Raw genomic sequence first — 25,651 nt, forward strand, 5'->3', positions numbered from 1 at the left:
AGAGAGGGAGGGTGAGTGTGTGTGAGGGGTGTGTGTATGGCAGCACGTGGGGGGTCAAGGTGTGGCCTTAGGGTGATGCAACCGGAGCCAAGGGGAGATGCAAGGCGTGGCGTGGGTGACGGGGGCTGTGAAGGTCAGGTGACGGCGGCAGGTTGGCCAGAGAGGGTGCGAGAGAGCATGGGGCCAAGATGAGGGGATGGTGACAGAGGGTGGGGGAAGAGGACGAGCAGGCATATGGGGGTCGTCGGTGGCGGGCCAACTGAGCCGCCAGAGAGAGAGAGAGAGAGAGAGAGAGAGAGAGAGAGAGAGAGAGAGAGAGAGCCTATGGCACCTTCGCATAATGGAGGGGAGAGAGAGAGAGAGAGAGAGTTTTAGTGGTGGCCTAGGGTGGTGCCGCCAAGCAAGAGGGAGAGGGGGAGGGTGGTGGCCCCGTTGCGAGTGCAAGGAGGGGAAGGTGGCGGCCCTGCTTGCTTTGGAAAAAAAACTTTTTTTTTGTTATCTTGGTAAGGCTCCTCTTTGGGATTAGTACCCATGGCCAAAGGTCGTGCAACCTTCTTTTCAAGGTGTTGAAGGCCATGAGGGCAGTCTACGCTCCGAGTTGTGGCCTCCACTTAGAATTGGGCCAATTGTGGCACATAGATCAACCAAGGCATTGTCGGGGCTATCGGCCATGTCGCACATGCTTCGGACACAAGGGAAAAGAAGCCATTTTTTCTTCTTCTTTTTTGATTTTTTTATCTTCAAAAATCGGCTATCATTAGCCCTCCCCTTCTAGCTAGAGGCATTCATGCCTCTAGCTTTGCTTCTGCTTCTCTAGCAGCGGAGTTGAAGGGTTCTCCCTCCTTTGGAATATCTACCGTAAACTCCAAATCAAACCTTAAGAAGTACCTTTTGAGCCTCCATCCATTGACTCTGGCCTTGTGAATCCGACCATCTGCTTCCATCAATTTGTAGCTACTTCTAATGTTTTGTTCTTTTTTTAAAAAAATTAAGCACTTCAAATGATCAAAGACAAGAAAAGAAGAAGAAATCAAGGAAGTTTTCAATGAAGGTACCAAATTACAATGATGTAATGACACATTTACAATACTTTCCTTTTCAAGCCAAGAGGGCACATGTCCACCATCGACAATCTCTGCATCAATGGCTCAAAAATTGAACCATTTCTCCACCACCCCCCTATGGCCTTCTTCAGGAGAAAAAACATTTTATTGAATTAATACTTCAAATCATGGATCATACTCTTCCTAATACACTGTTTATTTCTTTGTTTTCTAAAGTCTTTTTCAGCATGCCAAAATTGAATGATCTTTGGGAAAAAATATTTGGAATGACATTATTTTTTTCTCTTCAAAATTTTAAAAAATCCCTTGAGGGACACATGTCTAACAATTGGAATTAAACGACCTTCAACCATATGGATACTAAGGCCTTTAACATGCCAAAAAGAACAACAACTTAACATCACAACCTTAAATTTTAAATTGAAAGGTGAGAATACCTCCAAAGTTCAAAGAAACTTCAAACTTTAGAGAGCTTAAATTAAAGCTTAGAGAATCTAAAAAGTGCAAAGAAGTTTAATGCAAAAACCTTCAAAAATAGTAAATTTGCCTCTAATTTTTTTGAAACAAAAGGCATAATATAGCCAAATGCTTGAAAAATCCTCTGTTTAGTGTAATCCAACCTATATATTTTGAACTAAATTCTAGCTTTAAATGTGAGAAAACCTGTAAAGTATAAAGAAATTGAGTGCAAAAGCCTTCAAATATAATAAAGTTGCCCCTAAAATTTCTCATATGTAAGTTTTCCAAGTTGTTGGAAGAGAACACTCTGCCTCAACTCGATTTAGTTAAACCCTCCTTACAAATTTTTGAGATTTGCCTTGAAAAGTCTAATTTGCTATTGTGTGCTCAAAAAAACCTAGGTTTTGTGCAATCTCACCTACAAATTTTGAGATTTACCTTAACTTCAAGTTAACCCAAAGGTGAGAGCACTCGCAAAGCTCAAAGAAATCTAGCATTAAAACCCTAAAAAATAGTCGAGAGTTGCTGGAGTTGCCTCCCTTCATCCCCCTTTGTCTCCATTTACAACATGGAAGGTTTGTGCAAACGCCCAAAGGGAGGTTCATTGGGTGACACATGGAGGGAAGTACTTTATGGCCTTCAAAATCCAAAGTAAAGCCACCCTTCAAATGGCTTTCAAAACCAAAAGTAGTCAATGGTCACCCTTGAAATTTGAGCCCAGAGTGAAACTCTATGACCTTCCTCGAGACTATAAATATTATAAATAACTAAGTTTTTTGACTTTATATCCTCAAGACTCAAAATTCTTTTCACTTTCTATCACATTAGTACTTATCCTTCACTTTTGCATTTCAAATTAAATTTTTGGCTTTCTAAAAGAAGCCTTAGTGTTGAGTTGGGTTAGGCGTACTTTCATTGTTTTCAGTGCCATGATAGAGACTTACCTTAAATGTTATTTCCATTTTAAAATATTAAATGAATCTTTCTATTTCACCTTTCATTTCACATCCTTTTACAGCTTGATTTCACTTGCATTCTATTCTTTTAGAATGCTAAAGTGAAGCTTCACCTTGCATAATTCTAGTAAATTCTATACATCTACATACATACATACATACATACATATATTTATTTATTTTACACACACACACATATATATATACACTAAATGGGCAAACCATGGTAAAGGGAAGAAAAATGGTGAAATATGTGAAAACTTAGTTCAAAAATCTTGCAAATTCAATAATCGACTATTATTTCCGATTTGCTTCTTTGCAAGGAGGAAAGTCAGTTCCTTAACAAAAGAAAAATTTCTAAACAATGTTTTATCTTATATAATTCTAGTTAAACTCAACCTAATGATTTTATCATTTTCTTATTGTTTTAGAAAGCCACCATGACCCTTTCACTTGTTTTAAAGGTTTTCTTTGAAGCAGAGTGTGACACATGGAGGGTTTCTCAGTCATTGAAAATTTTAAGCTCCATTATCTATACTTATATAAAGCGGCTTAAAAATTTCGAGCCCAATGAGAGCAGCCATGTGTCGCAGTCTCTTGCTTCTTCTCCAAGAAGAGCCCACGCCATCAATGCTCTCCGAGGACCTCAGCGAGCCTTGCGACGACCTCAACCAATGTGCGTGCGCAGCAAGAGTCCAGACGCTATCGACCAATGCACTCATGTGTGTGTGATGACTCCCTCAACCTGTGTGCGTGCACAGCCGGATGCCTCTCTCTCTCTCTCTCTCTCTCTCTCTCTCTCTCTCTCTCTCTCTCTCTCTCTCTCTCTCTCTCTCTCTCTGTGTGTGTGTGTGTGTGTGTGTGTATGTGTGTGTGTGTGTGTGTGCACAATACTGTCAGCGGCCAGTCTGGGCTTGCAGGTCGACAATGTTGGCAGCACAGCAATGTGTACTTGTGCGTAGCAGTGTGTGTGTGTATGTGTGTGTGTGTGTGTGTGTGTGTGTGTGTGTGTGTCCGTAACACTACATGTGTGGGACTGAGCATACTGTAGGCTCAGGACCTTCAGGCTTCTGTTCCAGTTGTGCACGCACACACACACACACACACCCACGATCATTTAAGTATCTCCTAAAGAACGCCACAATTGTGCGTGTGAGAGAGACTCCGGAGAGAGAGAGAGAGAGAGAGAGAGAGAGAGAGACCAGAGTCGAGCTGCGTGTATAAGAAAAATGGAAGAGAGAGAGAGAATGATGATTAGGCTTCTGCGATGACAATACTAGGCTTCTGTTGCAGTTGTGCATGGAATCCTGCAGAACACCAATTGTGCGTGTGAGAGAGACTGGGTTTAAAGAAATATTGGATGAGACATGCAAGGCCCCTTGACACATCCACACGTTAATAAATTGGACTCTTCCTCTTAATCATGGATAACATAGCTATCAAAAATTGAGAGGGAATTGGAAGAGCCAGTCTATTGCAAAGGGGCAGGCAACTTTGATTGATTCCCTTCCCCTCCTTCTTCATGCATGTAGCCATGATAAGCTCACGTTCTAGCACCATGGGAAGGCCCCATGAGAGGGAATGTTTTGAAAGTCATATGGACAATGGTAATAAGCCGATGAGTCTTGAACCCTAAGCGTACTATTTCAGTGTGAATTGGGAGAACCAACCTACAATCTTTGGAAAGGTTTTGGGAGAGCCCATCTATCGTATTGTCTAACGTATTGGGGGAGAAAACTAACAAAAACAGACTACACACTTGGACTATTCAGGCTTTCTTCCCTTCTTCATGCATGCACCCATGAAAAATCTGTTCTTGACATTGTAGAGAGTATCCATGAGAAAATATGTTCTGAAAGATATACAAAAAATTCTAAGGGACCTTCAAGAAGTCCCACAAGAGTCTTGAACTCCAAATGTGTCATTTCATAGCTAATTCATCTGCTGATGGATATTAAATTTAATACATATCATTGAAAGAAGAAAATGGAGGATGCATGAAAGGAAAGGTTTGTTGTTGCTATAGAATGGATCTATCTGATTTTGTCTGAGGACTATCAGCATATATTAGAGTCGAGATATGAGTCCTTGGATGGATGTGCACAGATTGCTGAAGGATATGTGTTGAGAGATTTGCATACCATTCTTGGTACATTTGGGCGAAGTTTAGTTGAATATCCTGGAATTCCATTGCTTGATGAGTGCTTTGTGACACATGATAAAACAACTTGCTTTTCCAAGAACAATGCTTTGATACCACACAAGACCTATCTATGTCACATGCAATGGAGTGGACTCTAAATGAAGATCAAAGGATTGCTTTTGAGACATTTTGCATCGATTGATTGTTGATGGTGGGGCTACTTTTTTCCTAGATGGGTCTACAAGGACTGGAAAATCGTATTTGTACAATTGTTTGTTGTCACATACGTGGAGAAGGAGGAGTTGCATTGGCCACAGTGTCTTCTCAGATTTCAGCATTACTACTACGGGATGGACACACTGCACATTCCAGGTTCAAGATACCCTTGGAGCTCCATAATTGTAGCACATGCAATATCCTATTGAGGGTCAGCTTGTTGAACTGCTTAGACTATGCAAGTTGATTGTGTGGGATGAAGCTCCTATGATGCATCAATACACCTTTGAGGCTTTCGACAGGTCTTTGCAAGATATCATGTGCTCAAGAAGGCCATTCGATGGAAAAGTGTTACTTCTTGGGGGAGATTTTAGGCAAATCTTACCAGTGGTGTTCAAGGGAGCACGTGCAGACATTGTGGATGCTACACTTTGTCAATCACACTTATGTAATCATGTGAAGATCCTTAAATTGACACATAACAGTGATGTTGCAAATTATACCTATAGAGAATGGCTTATGGATGTAGGAAGTGGGACTTTGATAAGTGGTGATGAACAAAATATGGTGATTCCCCATCACATGGTGCTTTCTTCGTCTTCATTAGATGTATTGATAGGTTGCATTTATTCAAAATTGGATCAAGATGTGGGCCATGCAGAATACTTCAAAGAGCGAACCATCCTTGCTCCCAAAAACTCAGAGGTTGATATTCTCAATGATAAGGCCCTGTTACAATGAAAGGTGATGTTGTGCAATACTTTAGTGCTGACTCTGTGGTGGAAAATTTGATGCAAGATTCATTCTTATACTTTGTGTAGTTTTTAAATAGGTTAAACATGGGCGGTGGATTTCCAACACATTGCTCGGAGTTAAAGATGAATGCCCCAATAATTCTACTACGAAACCTTGACCCAAGTCCAAGTCTATGCAATGGGACATGCTTGGTGTGCAAGGCTTTTCACGTTAGAGTTTTGAAGGCAGAAGTTATTACAGGTACACGGGTTGGGACTAGGGTTTTCATCCCTCGATTATGTGTTGTGCATTCTGGCACCAATTTGCCATTTGTTCTTAGACGAAGATAGATTGGGAGTACCTCCATAGTTCTAGGTTCTCAGAGTTGATCTACCAAATCTACTTGCCTAAACAACTTGCATGTTTGGCAGTTCCAAACATAGCTGCAATAACTGGTACGTGTTGAATGGCATAAAATGGTAACCATCTTTTTGCAACATTTTTCAGCCTACTCAATGTCCTCTTCCTCATATGTGTATATATTTTTCTACGCTATTAAGTTATCTAGAGTAAATTCCCCCTCTTCATTTAACCTTTGTGGCGACACATACATTGTACTCTTCCCAAAAATGTCACCTTAGTCATATATTTATATTACCACCCTTTTCTTTTTTGCTTTGTAAATAAAATTAAGCATACAATAACCAACTATCTACCCCCAAACTTTCTTACCTCTTGTGAATTAGTAGTAGAAAAATAATATATCTATCTTCCATCCCATATAGATAAATTACCATGGAAAATCAACTCTCCACTTGTCTTTACCAAAGATTATGGTCCATCTCTACAAGTCTTCTATGTCCCCTACATAGGTGGCCCAATATCTCTTAAGAATATACATATAGTTTTTTCTCCTTTCAAAAGGACTCAAATTGTATATTCTTTTCACAAGAAAATAATATTGGGCCCTCCTCTATTTTTTTAAGCATCATACCCTTTTGAAAAAGAATGATTCCCCTTGGATGCATACAAGCAAAGGGCTCATACAAGAAGACTTGGAAGCAAAAGGTTTACTAGCCTAGTGTGGACCTTCCAAACCAAATTCCTTGGTACATGGGCGTGAAGAATAGTCCAAATTCATATCAAACATGTTGAGAAGGTCAAATTTGCCTTTTGAAGCATGTCATTCCGGGCTACAGGTAAAAAGTTATGGTCAAAATAGTGTAAATCTGTCAGATTCGCAGCAAAAGGGAACTGTAAATCAAGAGGGTGAGATCTTATTTTTCCCCTACTCATCTTCTAGAAGAGCAATGAGTGTTCAAGGTCACTTGCATGTGATGGGACCAACCTAAAGATGCTTTCTAAATGCCAAGACAGACAAGTTGAGATACCCCGCAGGAGCCACCCGTAGGGCCTCATGGTGGGGCCCACCTACATTATGCACCCCTATGGAGCCTTCACGGTCTAAAATGATATTTTTGGTGAATAAATAGTCCCTTTTATGTCCAATATTCAATGAGTGGTCAAAGGACACTTAATTAGGGCTAATCACTCACCCTAATTAAGTGTAGCATAATCCCACTCCTACACAAGTATAAATAGTCCCCCCTTGGAGAGACTCAAAGACACACACCTATATTTTCAACTTCATGTTGTTCTTGATCAATAGTAGAGAAACCCCCAACTCTCCCTCTTTCACATCCTCCCTCCTAACCCTCCTCTTTGGAGGAAGTACAACTCTATCCTCCACTCTTTCTATTCTACAATCTTTTACTCCATCAACCCAATAAATCATTATAGCACCTCAATAACTTGTAAATACATCATGATCTCTCTCATGGTTATGTTAATGATCATTAAATCATCTTCAAACAATCAAGTGTCGCAATTCGTGATGGTTAGCCAGCGTCTGTCTACCCCTTAAAAGGTGTGCGAGAAATCAAGTAAGTGTTCTACTCTCAATTTACCATTGGTTTGTTTCTCCACACTTATTCAATTAGTCTAAAGAAAATTATCACTCCAACTCTCTTTTGCTTCATTACATATGCATGTGGCTACCTCTCATGGTGATTTTATTTATCACGGCTTTGCATAAATGGAGATGAGCTCTCTATGCAAAGTGTGTTAGTTCGATGTAGGTGATTCTCTTGTGTGTTTGAGAGGCAGGTCTTGTGCGCATGATTTTTTTATGAGTGCTTGAGAGAGGAGGAATTTGGATGTATCATGGGTATTCTTATGGGGAGAAGGTGAATGCTATTCCACAAATTGCATATTTACATTTGATGCACGGCATTGGGTTGCATAATCATTGATGGTGTCAAGTGTCCAAAGTGTACATAGAGTAAGGGTTCTCAAAGTGTGTTGCTTGAGTGGGTGAGTGCAAGTATTATTTTGATTGGTTTCCTTCTCCACTCCCAAAAGAATGTGGTGCCCCAAGTAGTGTGCGTACCTCTTTACGAACATTTTGTGAGGGTAGACCCATTGGTTTGGGTTTAGAAGCCTGTTGACCGCTGGGTCAACAACACAACATAACTCAAGTTTCGTACCAAAGTCTTATCTTTTGCGAGTTATGAAATGCTGCGGATTATGGATATAAACGTCATTTGTAATGAGTAGTTATTCTAGTTTCAGAAGCCGGGGTGCAATGGCACTTCCAGATTGTAAATACAAAGCCATTTGACCTTTCAACCCCATTTTTGGTTAAACCTAAGGTAGCCTTAGTATATAAGGTACCTATGTCATTTTGTAAAAAAGACTTTTTCATAATCAAACTTTTAGCGCTGCCGTATACTCTGTGTGAGAGAGAAAGAGAGTGAGTGTGAGCTTCATCCTCTGGCTACGCCCAGCTCGCTCAACACATTGGAGATCCGACTACACCATTTCTGTAGGCTCGAGGAGAGCTACGCGACAACGCCAAGCATTCCACGCGAGACGAAGCGCACACGTCGACGCATCTATGAGCTATTTGTGGTCGTAAGTGTATCAAACGATGTCTGTTTTCTGCGTACTAGTAGTCTATAGAATCGTGGCGACATAAGCTACGCATAGATACTCATAAATTTCAGTTTCGGAAACTTTCAAAATTCTGTTCTGTCATCCTACGCGTTTTCCGCAGATGGGTTTAGAGTGAGGGTTTTGAGTGTCGAAGCTTAGGGACAGGTGTATCCTAGTGAGGGGATGGTGTTCCTTCAGTTTCGTATGATTCTGGCACGATTAGGTGAGTTACCTTCCGTATGTGTGTATGTGGCTAGGTGGTGTAGTAGAGGGCAGTGAGATTCTTGATTGTGGTTTAGTTGGCCTTCCAGAGTGTTGTATGTGTAGGATGGTCTCAGCCTGACAAGCTTAAGAGATTTCCTCCGTGTGCCTATCGTGTCATTTGTGTCCTCGATTGACATTCGATTGACATTATGTTGATCTAGGTAGTGTTTGCATGCACTTCATGGGTGTGTGAGTCTCTCCCGTCCAACATTGGCGCCGCTGCCAAGGACACAAGGACCTAAGTAGGTTTCCTACTAACACTCATGTGATGGTTGCTTGATTTCGTTTCGGCTAAAGAAAGCTTTTTTCTTAAGTGGATCCGGAAGAGGAAATTCCGTGATCAAGTGGATAGCCAGGAAGCGTGTGTCTTGCCGAGGGTCTGCGACTAGATAGGTTTAGTTAAGATCTGTGGATTAGAGTAGTTGTTGGTGGTCGAGTGATTTGTGAGGTGATAAAAGCGTTTACTAGTCCGTGTGTGGCATTGAAGTGTTTTTCTACTCATAGATGCAAAACCCCATATGATTTGTAGGAGTAGCTTTAGGTAAGTGATCCGATTCTGATCTAGAGCTATTCGGCATTGAATTATTTGCTAAAGTGCTTGATTGCATTTGAAATCACGGAAAAGTGTGCTTTTGAGGATAAAAATGCATTAAACAAGCTTTTGTGGATATTTTTGTATGACTGACTGATGCTGTGCATATAAAAGAGCATTTGCAAGGGTTCTGTAAAGAAAACCTGCAATTCTGTAAACATAGACATCCTACGCATTGGATGTCTCAAGGGGGTTTTGAAGACCAAATTTGAAAATTCTGACTGCACCAGTGTGTTCAGAAGGGGGGGTTTACCCTAAGTATACATTGAAACTAGAGTTTTGACCAACTCTTGACACCCAAAAGACCAAAGACGGAGTCAGAAAACGTAAAATTTCAAAAAAGGCTTAAATTGAGTGTTTTTTGCATGTTTTTGGAATTGTGAAGCATACTTGCACTTGCTGAGAGCATAAGGAAGCATCAGGGACACTTCAATCTGAAAAAATAAGCAAAAGACATCCTACGCGTAGGATGTCTACAGGGTGATTTGGGCACTTTTTTGAAATTCTGAGTTGACCAGTGTGTTCAGAAGATAGGTTTTACCCTATTTTCACCTGGAAAGGGGAACTTGACCATATCTTGACAGTATAAGGCCAGATAGACTGAAATTGCCAGACATCCTACCCAAATTGTGCCAAGGCATAATTTTTGAGACCAAACCATAGGATGACTCCATAGGCATGTTCTAAATGTTGTATTGAGTGCATGTGATAAATTTCATCTCATTTGGGTCAGTGAAAGGGAAGATTGAACAGACTTTAGCATTTTTGACTGAAAAAGGCAAGAACAGCTAAAATTTGGGACTTTTGAAATCCAAACTCAAATCTAAGCATACCACTGGGTTACTGACATCAAGGGGAAGCATACCACTGGGTTACTGACATCAAGGGGAAGATGTGGGACAAGTCTAGGGTCAAACAGGCCAAAAAGACATCCTACGCGTAGGATGTCATATGTGTGATTTTGCACTCCAAACTTAATTTTGAGCATACCACTGTGATCAGCACCTTAAGGAGAGTCTGTGGTTCAAATTTGGGGCAATTCTGAGCAGTTAGACATCCTACGCGGAGGATGTCTAAGGCATAATTTAGAGGCCAAATTCAAACTGTGGACATAGCAGGGTGCTGTATAGCCTTAGGCAAGCCTCCTAGTCAAATTTGGTCCAATTTGGAGTTGATTTGACTTAGGAATTCATCAGAACAGACATCAGGATTTTGGAACAGATTCTTGAGCATTTGACCAACCTATAGGTGTCAGAATCAAAAAGTAAAAATAGCTGTGAGTTGAGCACATCAAGGGGAAGCTACATTGCAAGTTTGAGCTGAAACAGAGCAAAAAGACATCCTATGTGTATGATGTCTCCAGCTTGATTTAGGACTCCGAACCAACTTATGAGCACACCACTGTGATCAGCACATCAAGGAGAAGCTGGGGTGAAAATTTCAAGTCATTCTGAGCAAAAAGACATCCTACGCGTAGAATGTCTCAAGGCCATTTTTAGGTCAAAATTAAAATCTAAGCATACCATTGTGTTGCTGGACTTAAGGAGAGTCTCTGGACCAAATTTTGTTAAATTCTGAGCAAAAAGACATCCTACGCATAGGATGTCTCTAGGCCAGTTTTAGGGTCCAACTGTAATTTTGACCACACAGAAGTGTTCACAGTGTCACAGAGATCCCAAATCTTTTTTCAAAATTGAATTTGGACTCATTTTGACCAGTCTAAACTGCATTTCACTGTTTTGGCCATAACTTTCACAAACGGTATCGATCGGAAAAGTTTTTATATCAAAACGTAGCCTGAGAGTGGCTCTACAGATCTTAGAGCAAAACTTGAACTAAATTTAGTTCAACTACGGCAACCATTTAGTTCAACGTGAACTTACGGCAACCATTTAGTTCAACTTTGAAAAAAACATCGTTTCAGGCCTCAAAATTCATCCGCAAGTTAGGGGTGTCTAAAAGCGACAATTTGCGAGAATTGTGACGAAACGGTTGCGGTTTTGGACATAGTTTTGACTTTTCCCTAACCAAAGCACTTGAACACAGTGGACTAAGTCTACTTGAACCAAGCAAAAGATCTTAAGCCCAGAAATCATGTCTACCCTAGATTCAAACGCAGCTTACACAAGCTTGGAGATCCCGACGATAGAGGAATATCCTCCCACAATGGATCTTCCAAACTTGCAATTGATAAAGATCCATCTTGTTGAGAGAGTTTGGATGATTGGTCATGAGAGTGAAGGATTATATAGATACATTGACAACAATGAGGTCAATCTTTATAGGTTCTCAGATCCATACCTAGAAGAGATAACGGATTACAAGTTCTTATATGTCTACACATACGGAGTCGACTGTCAATGGAGATCTATAGTTGTCGACAAGTATGGACGAGAATACAAAGTTGTAGAAAGCACAAATCCACAGACTGTACTAGAACGAGGTGGATATTTGGTCAATGAAGGACCACAAATGCCTCCACCAAACACGAGCATTCCTATAGGAATTCCAAGAAGAGAGCCACCAGGATTCCCTTCAAGAGCGATAACGAGAGAAGGATTGGGAGAGTCTCTGGTTAGACTTGTAGACAATCGACGAGTTAGACCATCCCAAGTCCAGAAATGGGTAAACATAAAATACTCCGGAGATAAAGATCCGAGAGATCGCGTAACGGCTTTTAGAAGAGTGATTAGAGCAGAGGAAGTTTCAGATTTTGCGACACAGTTTGCGGGATTTGGATTGACTCTAGAAGATGATGCAGCTACATGGTTCGACTCGGTGGAAAAATGGGATTTTGAGACCCTAGATGAGCTGTTTGAGGAGTTTATTCAAGAATTCTCACCAAAAGGCATTGCTCACAACACGGTCTCGCAAATCCATAAATTCAAACAGAAAGAGGATGAATCAGTACGCAAAGCATCATTACAGCTCAAGAGATATGTTAAGCTCTGTCCGAGAGCGGAATTACCTACGCAAGCACGACTGATGCTGATCTTTATCCAGGGAATGGGACATGCGGGCCTTTAGAAGGATCTGCATATGATAAGGAGGATGACGCTAAACGAGTTGATCAAAGAAGCTCTTTATCTAGTGGATAACTGTGAGGCATACAAAGAAAAGGACTTAAAGAGTCAAGGAGATGACACATCCTCTTAGCACAGTGTTTCACAGATAAGTGAGTCCATTGCCAAGCCAATGGCACCTATTGATCAAGAAAAGCTTATCGACGACTTGGTCAAGAGGTTGATTCCTCTTGTAAGGTCTGATTCGGGAGAGCCGAAGTGGTGTGAAATTGAGAGAAAATGGACGAACCATACGGGGGGAAAGTTCTATTATAGCATGGAAAATGCTAGGGATAGGTATGTACAACCTGTTCTAGAAGCACCTACTCCACCTAGATACATTACGGAGAATGCGCCAAGAACAATAGGAGTTTTAAGGCCACAGCTTGTCTCTATTGATCAAGAAAAGCTTATCGACGACTTGGTCAAGAGGTTGATTCCTCTTGTAAGGTCTGATTCGGGAGAGCCGAAGTGGTGTGAAATTGAGAGAAAATGGACGAACCATACGGGGGAAAAGTTCTATTATAGCATGGAAAATGCTAGGGATAGGTATGTACAACCTGTTCTAGAAGCACCTACTCCACCTAGATACATTACGGAGAATGCGCCAAGAACAATAGGAGTTTTAAGGCCACAGCTTGTCTCTATTGATCAAGAAAAGCTTATCGACGACTTGGTCAAGAGGTTGATTCCTCTTGTAAGGTCTGATTCGGGAGAGCCGAAGTGGTGTGAAATTGAGAGAAAATGGACGAACCATACGGGGGGAAAAGTGCTATTATAGCATGGAAAATGCTAGGGAGAGGTATGTACAACCTGTTCCAAAAGCACCTACTCCACCTAGATACATTACGGAGAATGCGCCAAGACCAGTAGGAGTTTTAAGGCCACAGCTTGTCTTAGGACAACAACCTCTGCTGCCAGGTGCTAGAATGCAGGTAGACATGAGATACATGCCAATGATGGAAGCATCAAATAAACCAACGCTAGTACCAGCTACAATGTGGTATAGCAACCAAAGTGAGTACTACCCTTCGGAGCAACAAAATGTGAGAGAAATACATGGAGTGGGGAGGCCGGTACAACCTCCACCTCCTGGGTTTCAATCAAAAGAAAGAAGGTATGAAATGGACGAAAGGACATTGCGATTCATTGCAAATAGCGGCTTATCTAGGTCAAAGCTTGCTTATAGCCAAGAGGAAATGCTAAAAGAATCTCCTCAACCAGAGACAGATTGTCACAAAAGTCGTGACAACCACTTGGTCAAACAATGTCCTCATACGGAGATCACTGAAGTAAATGCCTATTGTCTTGAGTGTGGCATCACTCACTTGATCCCCGATTGGCCGAAAAAACCAAACCAAATCAGGAAAATCACGACAAATATATCAGGGATTGTTCAGCTACCTAGTAGCTCAGAAAATGAAAATGTTGTACCAGTTCAAGTAGTTACGAGAGCACAAGCTCAAAAGAAAGCTGATGAGAATCCAGAGACAAAGAACACGGAAAGTAACATGAGTCCAAAGATAGATGATGGACCAAAGACAGACGCACCTAGTCAGAAAACCAAGAGCAAACAAAATAGTTGGAAAGCTAGAAAGACTAGGATGAAAGCATGCAGGGAACGAGAGCAAAAATCCCTAGTTGAGAAGCTTACCGAAGCTGAGGAGAAGATAAAACAACATGAGGAAAAGGAGGCACCTTCTCTTACACAAATGGTTAAACCTCTAGAAGAACCATCCACGGATGAGAAACCGAGAAGTGCTAGTTCAGGAGAATCTGTGTTGGCAGAGAAGGTTAATGAGTCATTAGATGCCCTCTTGAAAGCCTATGATGTGAGGCTCAAAAACAACCAAACCCAAGAACACAGGTGGATGACATATCCCTATGCGGAACTAGAAAAGCAAAAATTTGAAATGTGCAAGAAAATGATTCAAACAGCCCAAGCTTTACTAGAACCACCAGTTGCAAAACCTGAGGATGTGATCTGTGTCATGCCTACACACGTAATCCCACCAAACCAGGAACTAAAAGAGCCAGATTCTAGTCATAAGCACAGACCAAACCTCAAAGACCCAGCACTAGAACCAAGGATAGTACTGAATTCCACGGATAACTCTTCCGAGGGATTTCACCAAGCTATACCTGAGGATTGTAAAGAGATAAATGGTCTTGACGAATTGTGGAAACAAGTCAGAGAGGCCAGTGAAGCCGATGACCTAAGAAGACGAGTAGACAAGACTGGTGATGAACAAGGAGTGTTTCTACCACCAATAGAGGAATTTCAGACTAGATCTCAAATGAATCTAGACGTGCAATCGTGTTGGGGCGACAAAGGATCTGTACAATCTATGGATAGTCAACCCCATTCGCTAAGAACACTACCGTCCTACATGGGAGAGTACGAGACCAAGTCAGATGTGGTTGCAGTCCCATCACAGAGATTGTCTCCCAACAAGGCCATCGATTCAAAGGGGCTAGTAGATATTCTATCTACCCCAGTCACTTGTACAATAATGTTAGCCGAGTTGCTCAGAATAAGACCAAACCTGTGGGCTAATGTGGGTAAATGTTTAGAGAAATTTGGTGTAAAAACCCCAATGACTCAAATCGAGGAAGGCATCAAAGAGCTTGAAATGCCTCAACTAAATACTAGGCCAGTGCCATTAAACAAGGTAGGCGAGTATTACGAGAGAGAACATGGAAACACCACCCTTCCTGTGGAATTCAATGGTGTAAAAACCATGGCAATCCTTGACAGTGGAGCTGGTGTGGCCATTGCAACCAAAGAGGTTTGGAAAAAATGGGGACAACCTGCCTTGATATCCACACGAATGACCCTGCAGCTTGCAGACGGACATAAGGAAAAGCCCCTAGGACTGCTAGAAAAAGTACTTGTTACTTCTTGTGGCATTGAATATGAACACACTTTTGCTGTTTTTGACTTTGGCAAGAAGAACAACTATGACATCATTCTGGGAAGACCATTCATGCGACAGTTGAAAATGGTCCAAGATTGGGGTTATGACCATATATACCTGAGACATATGGAAACCATAACAAAGATAAACTTGAGGGACCATAGCTATAGGGATGTGACGAGAACACCAGTTGAGGAGTTTGATTCCGCCACAGTAGCAGGATCAGAACTTTCGGCTTGGTTAGGTAAGCCTAAAGAACTGTGGATGTGTGGAGCTTCACAATGTGGTAGCTTGAAACATGAGGAATGTATCCTAGAGCGGGTTATAGAGGATAAGGACTATATCCTAGAACCATTTCCTGAAGAAGAGTTAGAGCCTTTTGGATGGGAACACATCTTGGCTACTCTGGACATGTGCGTCGTGGAGGATGCTCCCACAACAAAGTTTTGTGATGAAAATGGATATGATGTCGTTCCTTATTTTGCAGTGAGTCTAATCCAGGAAAACGAAGAGAACCAGACATCAACAAGCTCTCAACATAAGGAGCAAACAAAGAAATGTGGAGAATCAAAAGATGAAGAAGACGACGAGTTCTATGACTCTGTAGAACACTTCGAACTTCAAGAAGATCAACGACCCGGGAATCAATGTCATTGCTACACGAATAAAGTGCATCAAAAGTGGATTCCAAAGTCCTCGGTGAAGACACAGCCACCACAAGCATCCTCATACATGGCTCCTAATAAGGATGCAAAGACTCAGCTAGGAGGAATACGACCAAAGCAATGAGCTAACAATGCTCTAATCAATGGGCTAGAAAAGTCCTCCAAGAAACTACCACCCACGAGGAAACAAATAGTAACTTTCCACTACCAGCCAAAAAATCAAGGGAAAGTACAAGAAGTCAACCTTGCTGAGGATAGTAGCGATAGTGATGAATCTTATGACATCCCCTATCATCAACTCAGGCCATCACTATCACCAACCCCTTCAGCAACAACCATGACAGGTCAAAAGAACAGGACAACAAGTCAAAGCCAAAAAGCTCAACAAATATGGATACCAAAAAGCCAAATTGGCCAAAAACAGATATGGATCAAGAAAACAAAGATCTCTAATGACAAATCACAAGATCCAACACCAAAACAAAAACAAGGAAAGTGTGCACGAACGGGTAAGAATATCACGAAGTTGCAAGCTTTCACAACTCAGGTTTGGGCTCCAAAGAAGTTGATTCAAGCACAAAAAAGTCAGGAATTCATTTGGATTCCAAAACAACCACAGTATCAACTTTCAAAGCCTAAATCCCGTCCTCAACCAAGCGTACAAGAGCTGAAGCAAAGACCACTGTCGAGTCACACAACAAAAAGGTGGATCCCAAAGAAGTCTCTTCAAACACAAACAAAGCACGGGCAAGTATGGGTTCCCAAACGAGCGTCAGCAACAAAACAGCCAATAATCGCAAAGAATGGGTCCCAAAGAAGAACAACAAAATTGCTTTCAGTGCATCGCCACTTGAATTCTTACAATTCTTCCTACGTTTAGAGTACAGTTAGAAGAGAGCAAGTCGCTTCAATCAAGCAACGATACAGGAGCTTCAAAGACCATTACATTGCGTAGAATAGGAAGCCTCGCCAACAAATGCCAATAAGCAAATTGCTTATACCCACATCTTGCACAACATAAATCTTTTCCATGCATTGACTGTGTATGCATAATAGGGCTACATTACAAGGCTTGCATAGGCACAACTTTTAATTGCCCAAGCACAACACATACCCTTTGCAATACCCTGTCGTAACGGATGACTCCAAATAGGAAGGGGGAGGCATCCTGAATGCGGACCTAACATTATGACTATTAGAGGGCAATGTTTTGTGAGATGCATTGAATTTTTGCGTTTTATTGTGATAATTTTTTGACGAAATTTAGAGTATATGCCCTCACAGTAGTGTTACAGAGGAGTATGGGGACAAAATCCATATATGAGCCCCTAGGGACATGTGTATAGTGTACATAGCATTTAGATTTCTATTTGAATGATTTTTCTTTTGTTGAGTTGTTTTAAGATTTTCTTTGTTTATTATTAAGAAAAAAATAAAAAATTCCATAATCCACATGAAGAAAAGACTGAAAAGAGGCCTGAGCACTACAAAGAGAAGAAGATACAGGGAAACGATGAAACTTCACGAAGTATGTCTCAGCATCCACTACAACAGCCGAAGAACTTGTCACAAAGCAGTGACAACATGCAATCGACAAGTCATACAAGTCAGAGTCGAGTAGCTAAGCCACAAAATGAGTGAGGTGTTAGTCCCAAAGCTTCAACTAATATTCTCTGTGGTCTAAGCGTCTTAGCTATTCTAGGTACTGCTCAAGCTAAAAGAGTTGAGCATATTTACGTTGTGTCACTCATGCTGGTATAGGTGAGCAAAAGAGTCGAAGTCTAAGTACTTAAGTCTGGTGAAGTGAAGAAGAAGGTCCAAAAAACACTCACGTACTGAGCACAGTGAGATACGAGTGGAGAAACTTCTACATCGAAAACCCTTCTTGGAAAGGTGGAAGCTATTGAGACATCTTTTGATGTCACACGTGCTACATTTATTCCTCGAAACACCCATCATCTCCTTCTTTCACATTGCATGCTTTTGTTGACAAATTTCTCATATGCATATAGACTGTCCCATAATTGGCACTTGCATCAGGCACTCTTTCCGTGTTTCACCCAAGCACTCACCTTTCATGAACATGTACTTCACGTTCAACTGCTCGACTCCAATAAGAGCGTATACCAAAGGCATTTTTTTCCCACCGGGTTTTTTCCCTTTGGTCATCCAGGTTTAAGACCCTAATCTAAAGACACCTATCACCATCCTCTTGTACATATTCCTTCTACATCAACAATAAGGAAATTCTACTCAAATCAATTGACAAATGAATTGGAGCACCAATTTCAGATCATAGCATACTTCTCCTCAATGGCGAGTCGAAGAATGGCCTACAATGACAAAGCTGCAGACAACACTAGCAACATGATTGCACAGGAACAAAGAAGTCCCCAATGAAGAAGCGCAGACATAAGAGTAATCAAAGGATCTCTAAAAGTAATCAGAGGATCTTTGTAAGGGTTTAGCCATACAATTTCTACAAAATCCTTACAAAATTGTCATTGACTCACAAGAACAGAAAGCCAATCACTCAATTCTACAGATTGTAGAAGTTGTTTCTGAGAATCACAAATACTCCGAATTCACAGATTTGTTGGAGCAAGTGATGGATGGAGCTTTCTCTATCCATGATGATAAGAGTCAAGTTCAACGACATTGGGTTCTTTTTTAATTTAGATCTGGCACTAGACCTATAATGACAGAAACAGATGCTGCAGCTCGGAGCGTGGATGTAAAAGACATAAAGTTTGTCATCAATTATGATTTTCCTGAATCATGTGAAGACTATGTACATCGGATTGGACGAACAAGACAAGCTAATGCAAAGGCTATAGTCTTTGCTTTCTTTCCAACAACAAAACGACAGCAAAGACCACATCGCCATCGACAATCAGGTCATGTCGGGGACGACATGAACGCGGAAGGGGGGAATGTTGACCGTTGGGTCAACAACACAACATAACTCAAGTTTCGTACCAAAGTCTTATCTTTTGCGAGTTATGAAATGCTGCGGATTATGGATATAAACGTCATTTGTAATGAGTAGTTATTCTAGTTTCAGAAGCCGGGGTGCAATGGCACTTCCAGATTGTAAATACAAAGCCATTTGACCCTTTCAACCCCATTTTTGGTTAAACCTAAGGTAGCCTTAGTATATAAGGTACCTAGGTCATTTTGTAAAAAAGACTTTTTCATAATCAAACTTTTAGCGCTGCCGTCTACTGTGTGTGAGAGAGAAAGAGAGCGAGTGTGAGCTTCATCCTCTTGCTACGCCCGGCTCGCTCAACACATTGGAGATCCGACTGCACCATTGTTGTAGGCTCGAGGAGAGCTACGCGACAACGCCAAGCATTCCACGCGAGACGAAGCGCACACGCCGACGCATCTACGAGCTATTTGTGGCCGTAAGTGTATCAAACGATGTTTGTTTTCTGCGTGCTAGTAGTCTATAGAATCGTGGCGACATAAGCTACGCATCGGTACTCATAAATTTCAGTTTCAGGCACTTTCAAAATTCTGTTCTGTCATCCTACGCGTTTTCCACAGATGGGTTTAGAGTGAGGGTTTTGAGTGTAGAAGCTTAGGGACAGGTGTATCGACAGGTGTATCCTAGTGAGGGGATGGTGTTCCTTCAGTTTCGTATGATTCTGGCATGATTAGGTGAGTTACCTTCCGTATGTGTGTATGTGGCTAGGTGGTGTAGTTGAGGGCAGTGAGGTTCTTGATTGTGGTTTAGTTGGCCTTCCAGAGTGTTGTATGTGTAGGATGGTCTCAGCCTGACAAGCTTAAGAGATTTCCTCCATGTGCCTATCGTGTCATCTATGTCCTCGAATGACATTATGTTGATCTAGGTAGTGTTTGCATGCACTTCATGGGTGTGTGAGTCTTTCCCGTCCAACAAGGCCCCATTTCAAAAAGCTCGCCCTCAGTGTAAATTGTTGGATTGTATTATTTCAGAAAAAGTCTCCCTTTTTCACTACTTTCATTTGTTAATCCAGGAGATAATCACCTTGGGATGGAAAAAAGTCCTTAATTTGGGAATGGAGAAACTCCGAGCCAATTTCTAATTGCATGATGAAGCGAGCTACATTGATATTTCCCCTTAGATCATTTGTGGCACATTAGTACCCTTGAATGAGTTTGTTTCTATGACAAACATTTCAACAATAGCTTTGCCATGTTTGTGATCCATTTTAAGAAATGTTCTTTGAATATCCGGATACATTTCTGAATGTCTTGATGTTTATTGACTTTTCTAATCCTATGCAATAGAGTTTTTAACTTGCAATTTGAGTTCGAGGGATCCAAGATATTAGATTCATATCTTAGAGATTTTTGTTCGAGCACAACAATCCTCACGTTTGTGAGAGGATAGGTTGCTATGGAGAGAGAGAGAGAGAGAGAGAGAGAGAGAGAGAGAGAGAGAGAGAGGTGATAAGGAAGAGAGAAAAATCATGCATGTTACTAGGAAGTGTGAAAAAAACTCTAAAGTCTCTTTAGGCCTTTTCCTGAAGTTACACCTCTTATGCTTTGTGTAGATTATGTTTTTTTGGTAAGATAAGATGTTATGTTTGTAATATTGTACAAGTGATTTCCTCCTTTGTGGTAGTTAACACATAATTCAGCTTTATATGCATTGTGATGTACTTTTTAATAGTACAACTATGAAAAACACTAATAATAATGCCATTGTTGAGACCGAATCTGATGGTATTGAGTTCACTCCTCCAAGTTTTGCCAATGTTCGAGTGGCAAAGAGAAGTGCTCAATGTGTGGAATCCTCTTCTCTTGATCATGTGGTAAATGATGGGAACGACCAACTCATGGTTGCATTATGGGACTTCTTTGCCCGTAGTGAGTCCAGGCAGTTGGACTTTGAAAGAAAGTTGGAAGGACTTTTGGAGGTGGCTCGGAGGTGGCTCGGCAAGCCAATGGCCAACGAATTTTAGACCTTCGCAATGAGGTGCATTTATGTGCACAACGCTGCAATGACGGAATGACCCACGTAAAGAGAACAAATTCAACATGCCGGTGCGCATGGAGAAACAATTTGAATCAATGCAAAACTCAAACATGCCCAATAGGGAAATCCATATCCATATTGATGCACTTAAGGACTAGCTCCTTGCTCTAGAAGGAGAGGTGACACGGCTCAAGGTCACCTGACTTGATTGAATGTGTTGATGACAAAGATGGCTCAAGCTCCTAATGCCCGTGCCATATAGCAACATTCAACCTTGCTACTAGAAATAATTGAAGCACGTACTTATGTGTGCTAATTGGATTCACTGTCTTGATGTACTAAAGCATACCTTGCTTTGAACTACGTTGGCAGGGTAAATTAATGAGCATGTTGTTTTGTTTGATTTTATGCGTGTGTTGCTTGATCTACATTGCATGAAGCCATAGAGTATACTTGAATTAAGTTTTGAGACCTTGGTTGAGATGATATTTGTGTCAAAATAGTAGGTCGAACACATTTCAAAAAAGAAAATGAAGAGAATCTTGGACAGATTCTCCCTCTCTCTCTCTTTCTTGGTTGGAGCCGTGGAGTTAGGGGGAGTCCAGCTGCCGTTCTTTCTCTCTCGTTCTATTGTGACCGGCCCAGGTGGCTTCTCTCTCTCTCTCTCTCTCTCTCTCTCTCTCTCTCTCTCTCTCTCTCTCTCTCTCTCTCTCTCTCTCTCTCTCTCTCTCTATTAGTTTGCATGCAGTGCTTCCTGTGCAACGTGGATTTGGGCCTGAAAGAGGGAAGGGATGCACAGAGCAGGGGTTGATCCAGATTCTGGCAGCAGCACAGCAACATATGACCATTTATGGCATAGAGCAAGGACTCATCTGGATGACAAACAGATCCAACACTTTTGCAGAGGCATGCACCGAGTAACGATGGGGGAGCAGGTGGAGGCAATAACATGGGCATAGGAAGGTAGCGAACCAGGTGGTGGCAAGGAGCCCCAACGGGCAAAGTAGCAAGCATGTACGGACAGTGTAGCAGAGGTAGCGAGGGCTGCTAGTAGTCAATGGGCAGAGGATGATGGCAGAGATGCAAAGGCTTCAAGCGAGGCTGGGAAGCGCTCAAGAGGAGAGACTAAGCTGTTTCGTTTTTTTTTAAGGGGGATATCAGAATTATTGATTTTTTAAAAAGTAGCGCTAGTAGGGGTGTCGAAAGTAGATATGAAGTACTACCTTTGTGGCTTGGGGACATAAGGTAGCAAGTCTTTAGGAAAGAGGTTCCAGTTGTCACTACAACTATGTTTAGATATGTGAGCTTCAAAGGTTGAAATGAAATACTTGGAAGCTCGATAAATTCCAGGATACTTTTCCACTACTTAAATTTCATTGTGAAAGTTATCTTTAGGTTTACAAGTAGAAATTGTCTTGCTCCTTTAGATTTAGTTCACTTTTTGCACTCTCAAATAATTGGGAGGCACTTTCTAGACCCCATTATTAGTTTGACGTAATTACCATTGTAGACAACTTTAGACTGGGGTCATGCACATCAAAACACTTCACTAGACATTTTATTGTATTGATTAATATGCACATGCCTCAAGTTTGTTTTCTTTTTGCAAACAACAAACTTCCTCCTATGAAACCCTTGATTTGAAAATTAGGGACCATTTGGCCCCTGTTATGATGTGTATCCACAAAGGATGTAAAGACGATAGAGTTTGTGGATTTCATTTGCAAAAAGGGTCGTTGATGAATGATCATTGTATGGAATTTGGACATTATTATAGTTATTATATAGTGCCAATTGAAAGTCCACCAAAGCCACTAATTATTTTGTTTGTTTCCTAAGAGTTTTGACATTTTGCATGGAGTGGACAATGTAAATTATGAATAAAATTTTCCAGTGTTTGAAGGTTTATTGGTATTGCATTTCGAGTTATTTCTTTTCAAAAAAGACATCAAAATCTCAAAACTAACTGTTGCCTTCTATTTTAAGTTGTCACATATGTGTGATATTTTTCATATCATTATGTAAGAATGTTAAAATTTTATGGCTTATGTATACATAAACGAGTATATTTTGTGCGGCTCTTACTGCATGTCTGTGAGTGATCGAGAGCTAAGATTTTGACACAAATTTAAGAGTAGCAATGGTATTAATAGTGCGCTCTTTTGGTTCGCACCAACATATGGTTCACATACTATAGCGATTATGTTGATTCAATTCTCTATGCACTTTGATTTTCATGAAAAGCTGATGTTATGATGTTTTTTGGATGGGATTGAAATGTTCTATTTGTAGATGCCATGTAAAAAAAGGCATTGGAGACCATCTAAATTTAGTTGGATGCTTCATCATCCACCATTTCATATCTATGGTAACATCTAAGTATATCCTTGGTAAAATTTTTAGGTTGGTGTTCAAACTGACAATTTTCTCATGTAGATCCACCTGGTTGGAGAGGCCCACTCACTATGCACGATGTAGTACACATTGTTGAGAGCTTTGAAGTTGTTAGGTAAGGAACATCAATGAAGCACAATGCTTTTTTATATGTTGGTTGGTTATTGAACTTATTGTACTTAGCCTGTTGTCTTGCAGGAATCACTATTATCGTGATAACATTTTAATGGAAGTGCATGAGTTTTTTGGCGAACAGCAAGGATACTTTCACATCAGTGTAGCTTTGAATCATAATGCAGGTTCAACTTGCATACGGGTTCGAGAGCTTAGAGATCGCTTGCCGGCCAATGCAGAATACTCTTATAGGGATAGGTTTGAAAATTGGAGGATCATACATCCTACATGAGGGCCGTCGTCGTTTTGGTAGGAGCATTTGTTGTGTTGGCCCATGGGTTCTACGAGTACCAAATACAACATCCCAAAGGTTGTCGTTTTGAAATTGCAACTGTTTTGTTAGTTATAAGTTAGAAACTTTCAAAGAACTTTTTCTTTAGAGACGAATATTAAGTTATGTTTGAAAAGACTACTTATAATAATGGAAGTGGATTGTTGTTTTTCTTTTAGTTTCCCTCTCCCTCCCTCCATCCCTCTCTCTCTTTCTCTCTCTCTCTCTCTCTCTCTCTCTCTCTCTCTCTCTCTCTCTCTCTCAAGCGTGCAACCTTTTTAAGTTTATGTTCTATAGTTGTTATGTTCATTCAATTCTCTATGCAGTTTCTGTTGTCGCACCAAGTCAATTTGATTTAGGTTGATACCATACACCATGTAAAACCTTATTGCACATTATAAATCCTAAGATATGGTTCTCACTACCTTGAATTGGATGCATAAAGAATAATAACACATGTTATCCCTTTGAAGAAAGGGGGAGGGAGGGCTACCCAAAATTGAACTAGAGTGCTTCGTTAGCCTGCATGACTGCAAGTGGATAACAAACTGGTGGAACGGTACAAGCCTTCTAGGCAATTGCAATTAGAGAGAGAGCTTCCCTTTGGTAGTTGCATGTGTATGGAAATGAATGGAGATCAATGTTGGAATTGGGGTTGCAAAGAAACGCACACAGCTTGGAGAAGACGAAGGAAGCTCAAGGCACACAATAGAGAGTGTATTACTAAGTGTGCAATGGATAGGTAGATAGCCCTAGAGTGATGGGCATATATACAATGCACGGGGGGAAAAACCTCCTAAAGAGGGAAAAATGCCCCGGCGGTCCTAGTGTGTTCACACACATCACTACCACATGTGTATGGTGACAAATCCCCCCTGGAGTGATGCGGTGAACAAGAGGTGGCACGTGAGTAAAGGGAAGTGCCATGCCCTGAGGACATGATCTGTCCACAAAGGGGAGTAAGCCCAAATCTTTGCGGAAAGCTTCAAGCTTCTCACGAGACAATGCCTTTGTGAAAAGATCTGCAAGGTTGTCTTGTGTTGGCACATAAGCCAAGTTGGTAATACACCTCAATGTGCTTCGTTCGAGCGTGAAAAATTGGGTTCCTCGCAACTACCAATGCTCTCTGACTGTCAGTGTAGATAGTGTTGGCAGTGTCCTGTCGACCACCCAAATCAGCCATAAGGCGTCTGAGCCATACACACTTAACCGTAGCTCTGAAGACTACCCTGTACTCAGCCTCACAACTCGAAGTGTCCATAGTAGGTTGCTTCTTGCTCAACCATGATATACATGAACTTCCAAGCATGAAACAAAAACCACGTGTGAACACTCGCGTGGCAAAACAACCAAACCAATCTGAGTCCGAAAAAGCATGTAAGTCTGGCGGCAATGCTCCCCCCTTGGGATAAAACAAGCCAAGATGTAAAGTGCCACTAAGGTAGCAGAAAATCCTCTTGACAGCCTACCAATGCTTAGACCCTGGGCTATGCATAAATCTCCTGACTTGGGAGACTGCAAACTGAATATCTGGCCTCATGTTGCATTCATAAATGAGGCATCCAATGGTAGTTTGGTAAAGAGTGACATTAGCAGGATCACCAGCGTCATGAAGACTTAATTTCAAACCTGTTTCCATGGGAGTGGAAATAGGTTTGCAATCCTCAAGTCCAAACTTACATAGCAATGTCTCTATGTAACTTTTCTAACACAAGGCAATACCACCATCACACTGCTTAAACTGTATATCCAAGTAATGATGCAACAGCCCTGCATCT

The 25,651-nt window shown here is 41.2% G+C and overlaps 1 protein-coding gene across 1 annotated transcript; it reads left to right on the plus strand.

Moving 5' to 3' along the window:
• Positions 1–5,030: 5,030 nt before the first annotated feature.
• LOC147443807 (uncharacterized) lies at positions 5,031–23,834 on the plus strand. The gene is made up of 4 exons (XM_086528040.1): positions 5,031–5,569; positions 5,671–5,834; positions 23,471–23,543; positions 23,627–23,834. Exons 1-4 carry the CDS (start codon positions 5,031–5,033, stop codon positions 23,832–23,834), a joined length of 984 nt encoding a protein of 327 aa, XP_086384166.1.
• The last annotated feature ends 1,817 nt before the right edge of the window (positions 23,835–25,651 follow it).

This window comes from Adiantum capillus-veneris, chromosome 13 (assembly GCF_014529385.1).
Source record: "Adiantum capillus-veneris isolate H3 chromosome 13, ASM1452938v2, whole genome shotgun sequence".
NCBI lineage: Eukaryota > Viridiplantae > Streptophyta > Polypodiopsida > Polypodiales > Pteridaceae > Adiantum > Adiantum capillus-veneris.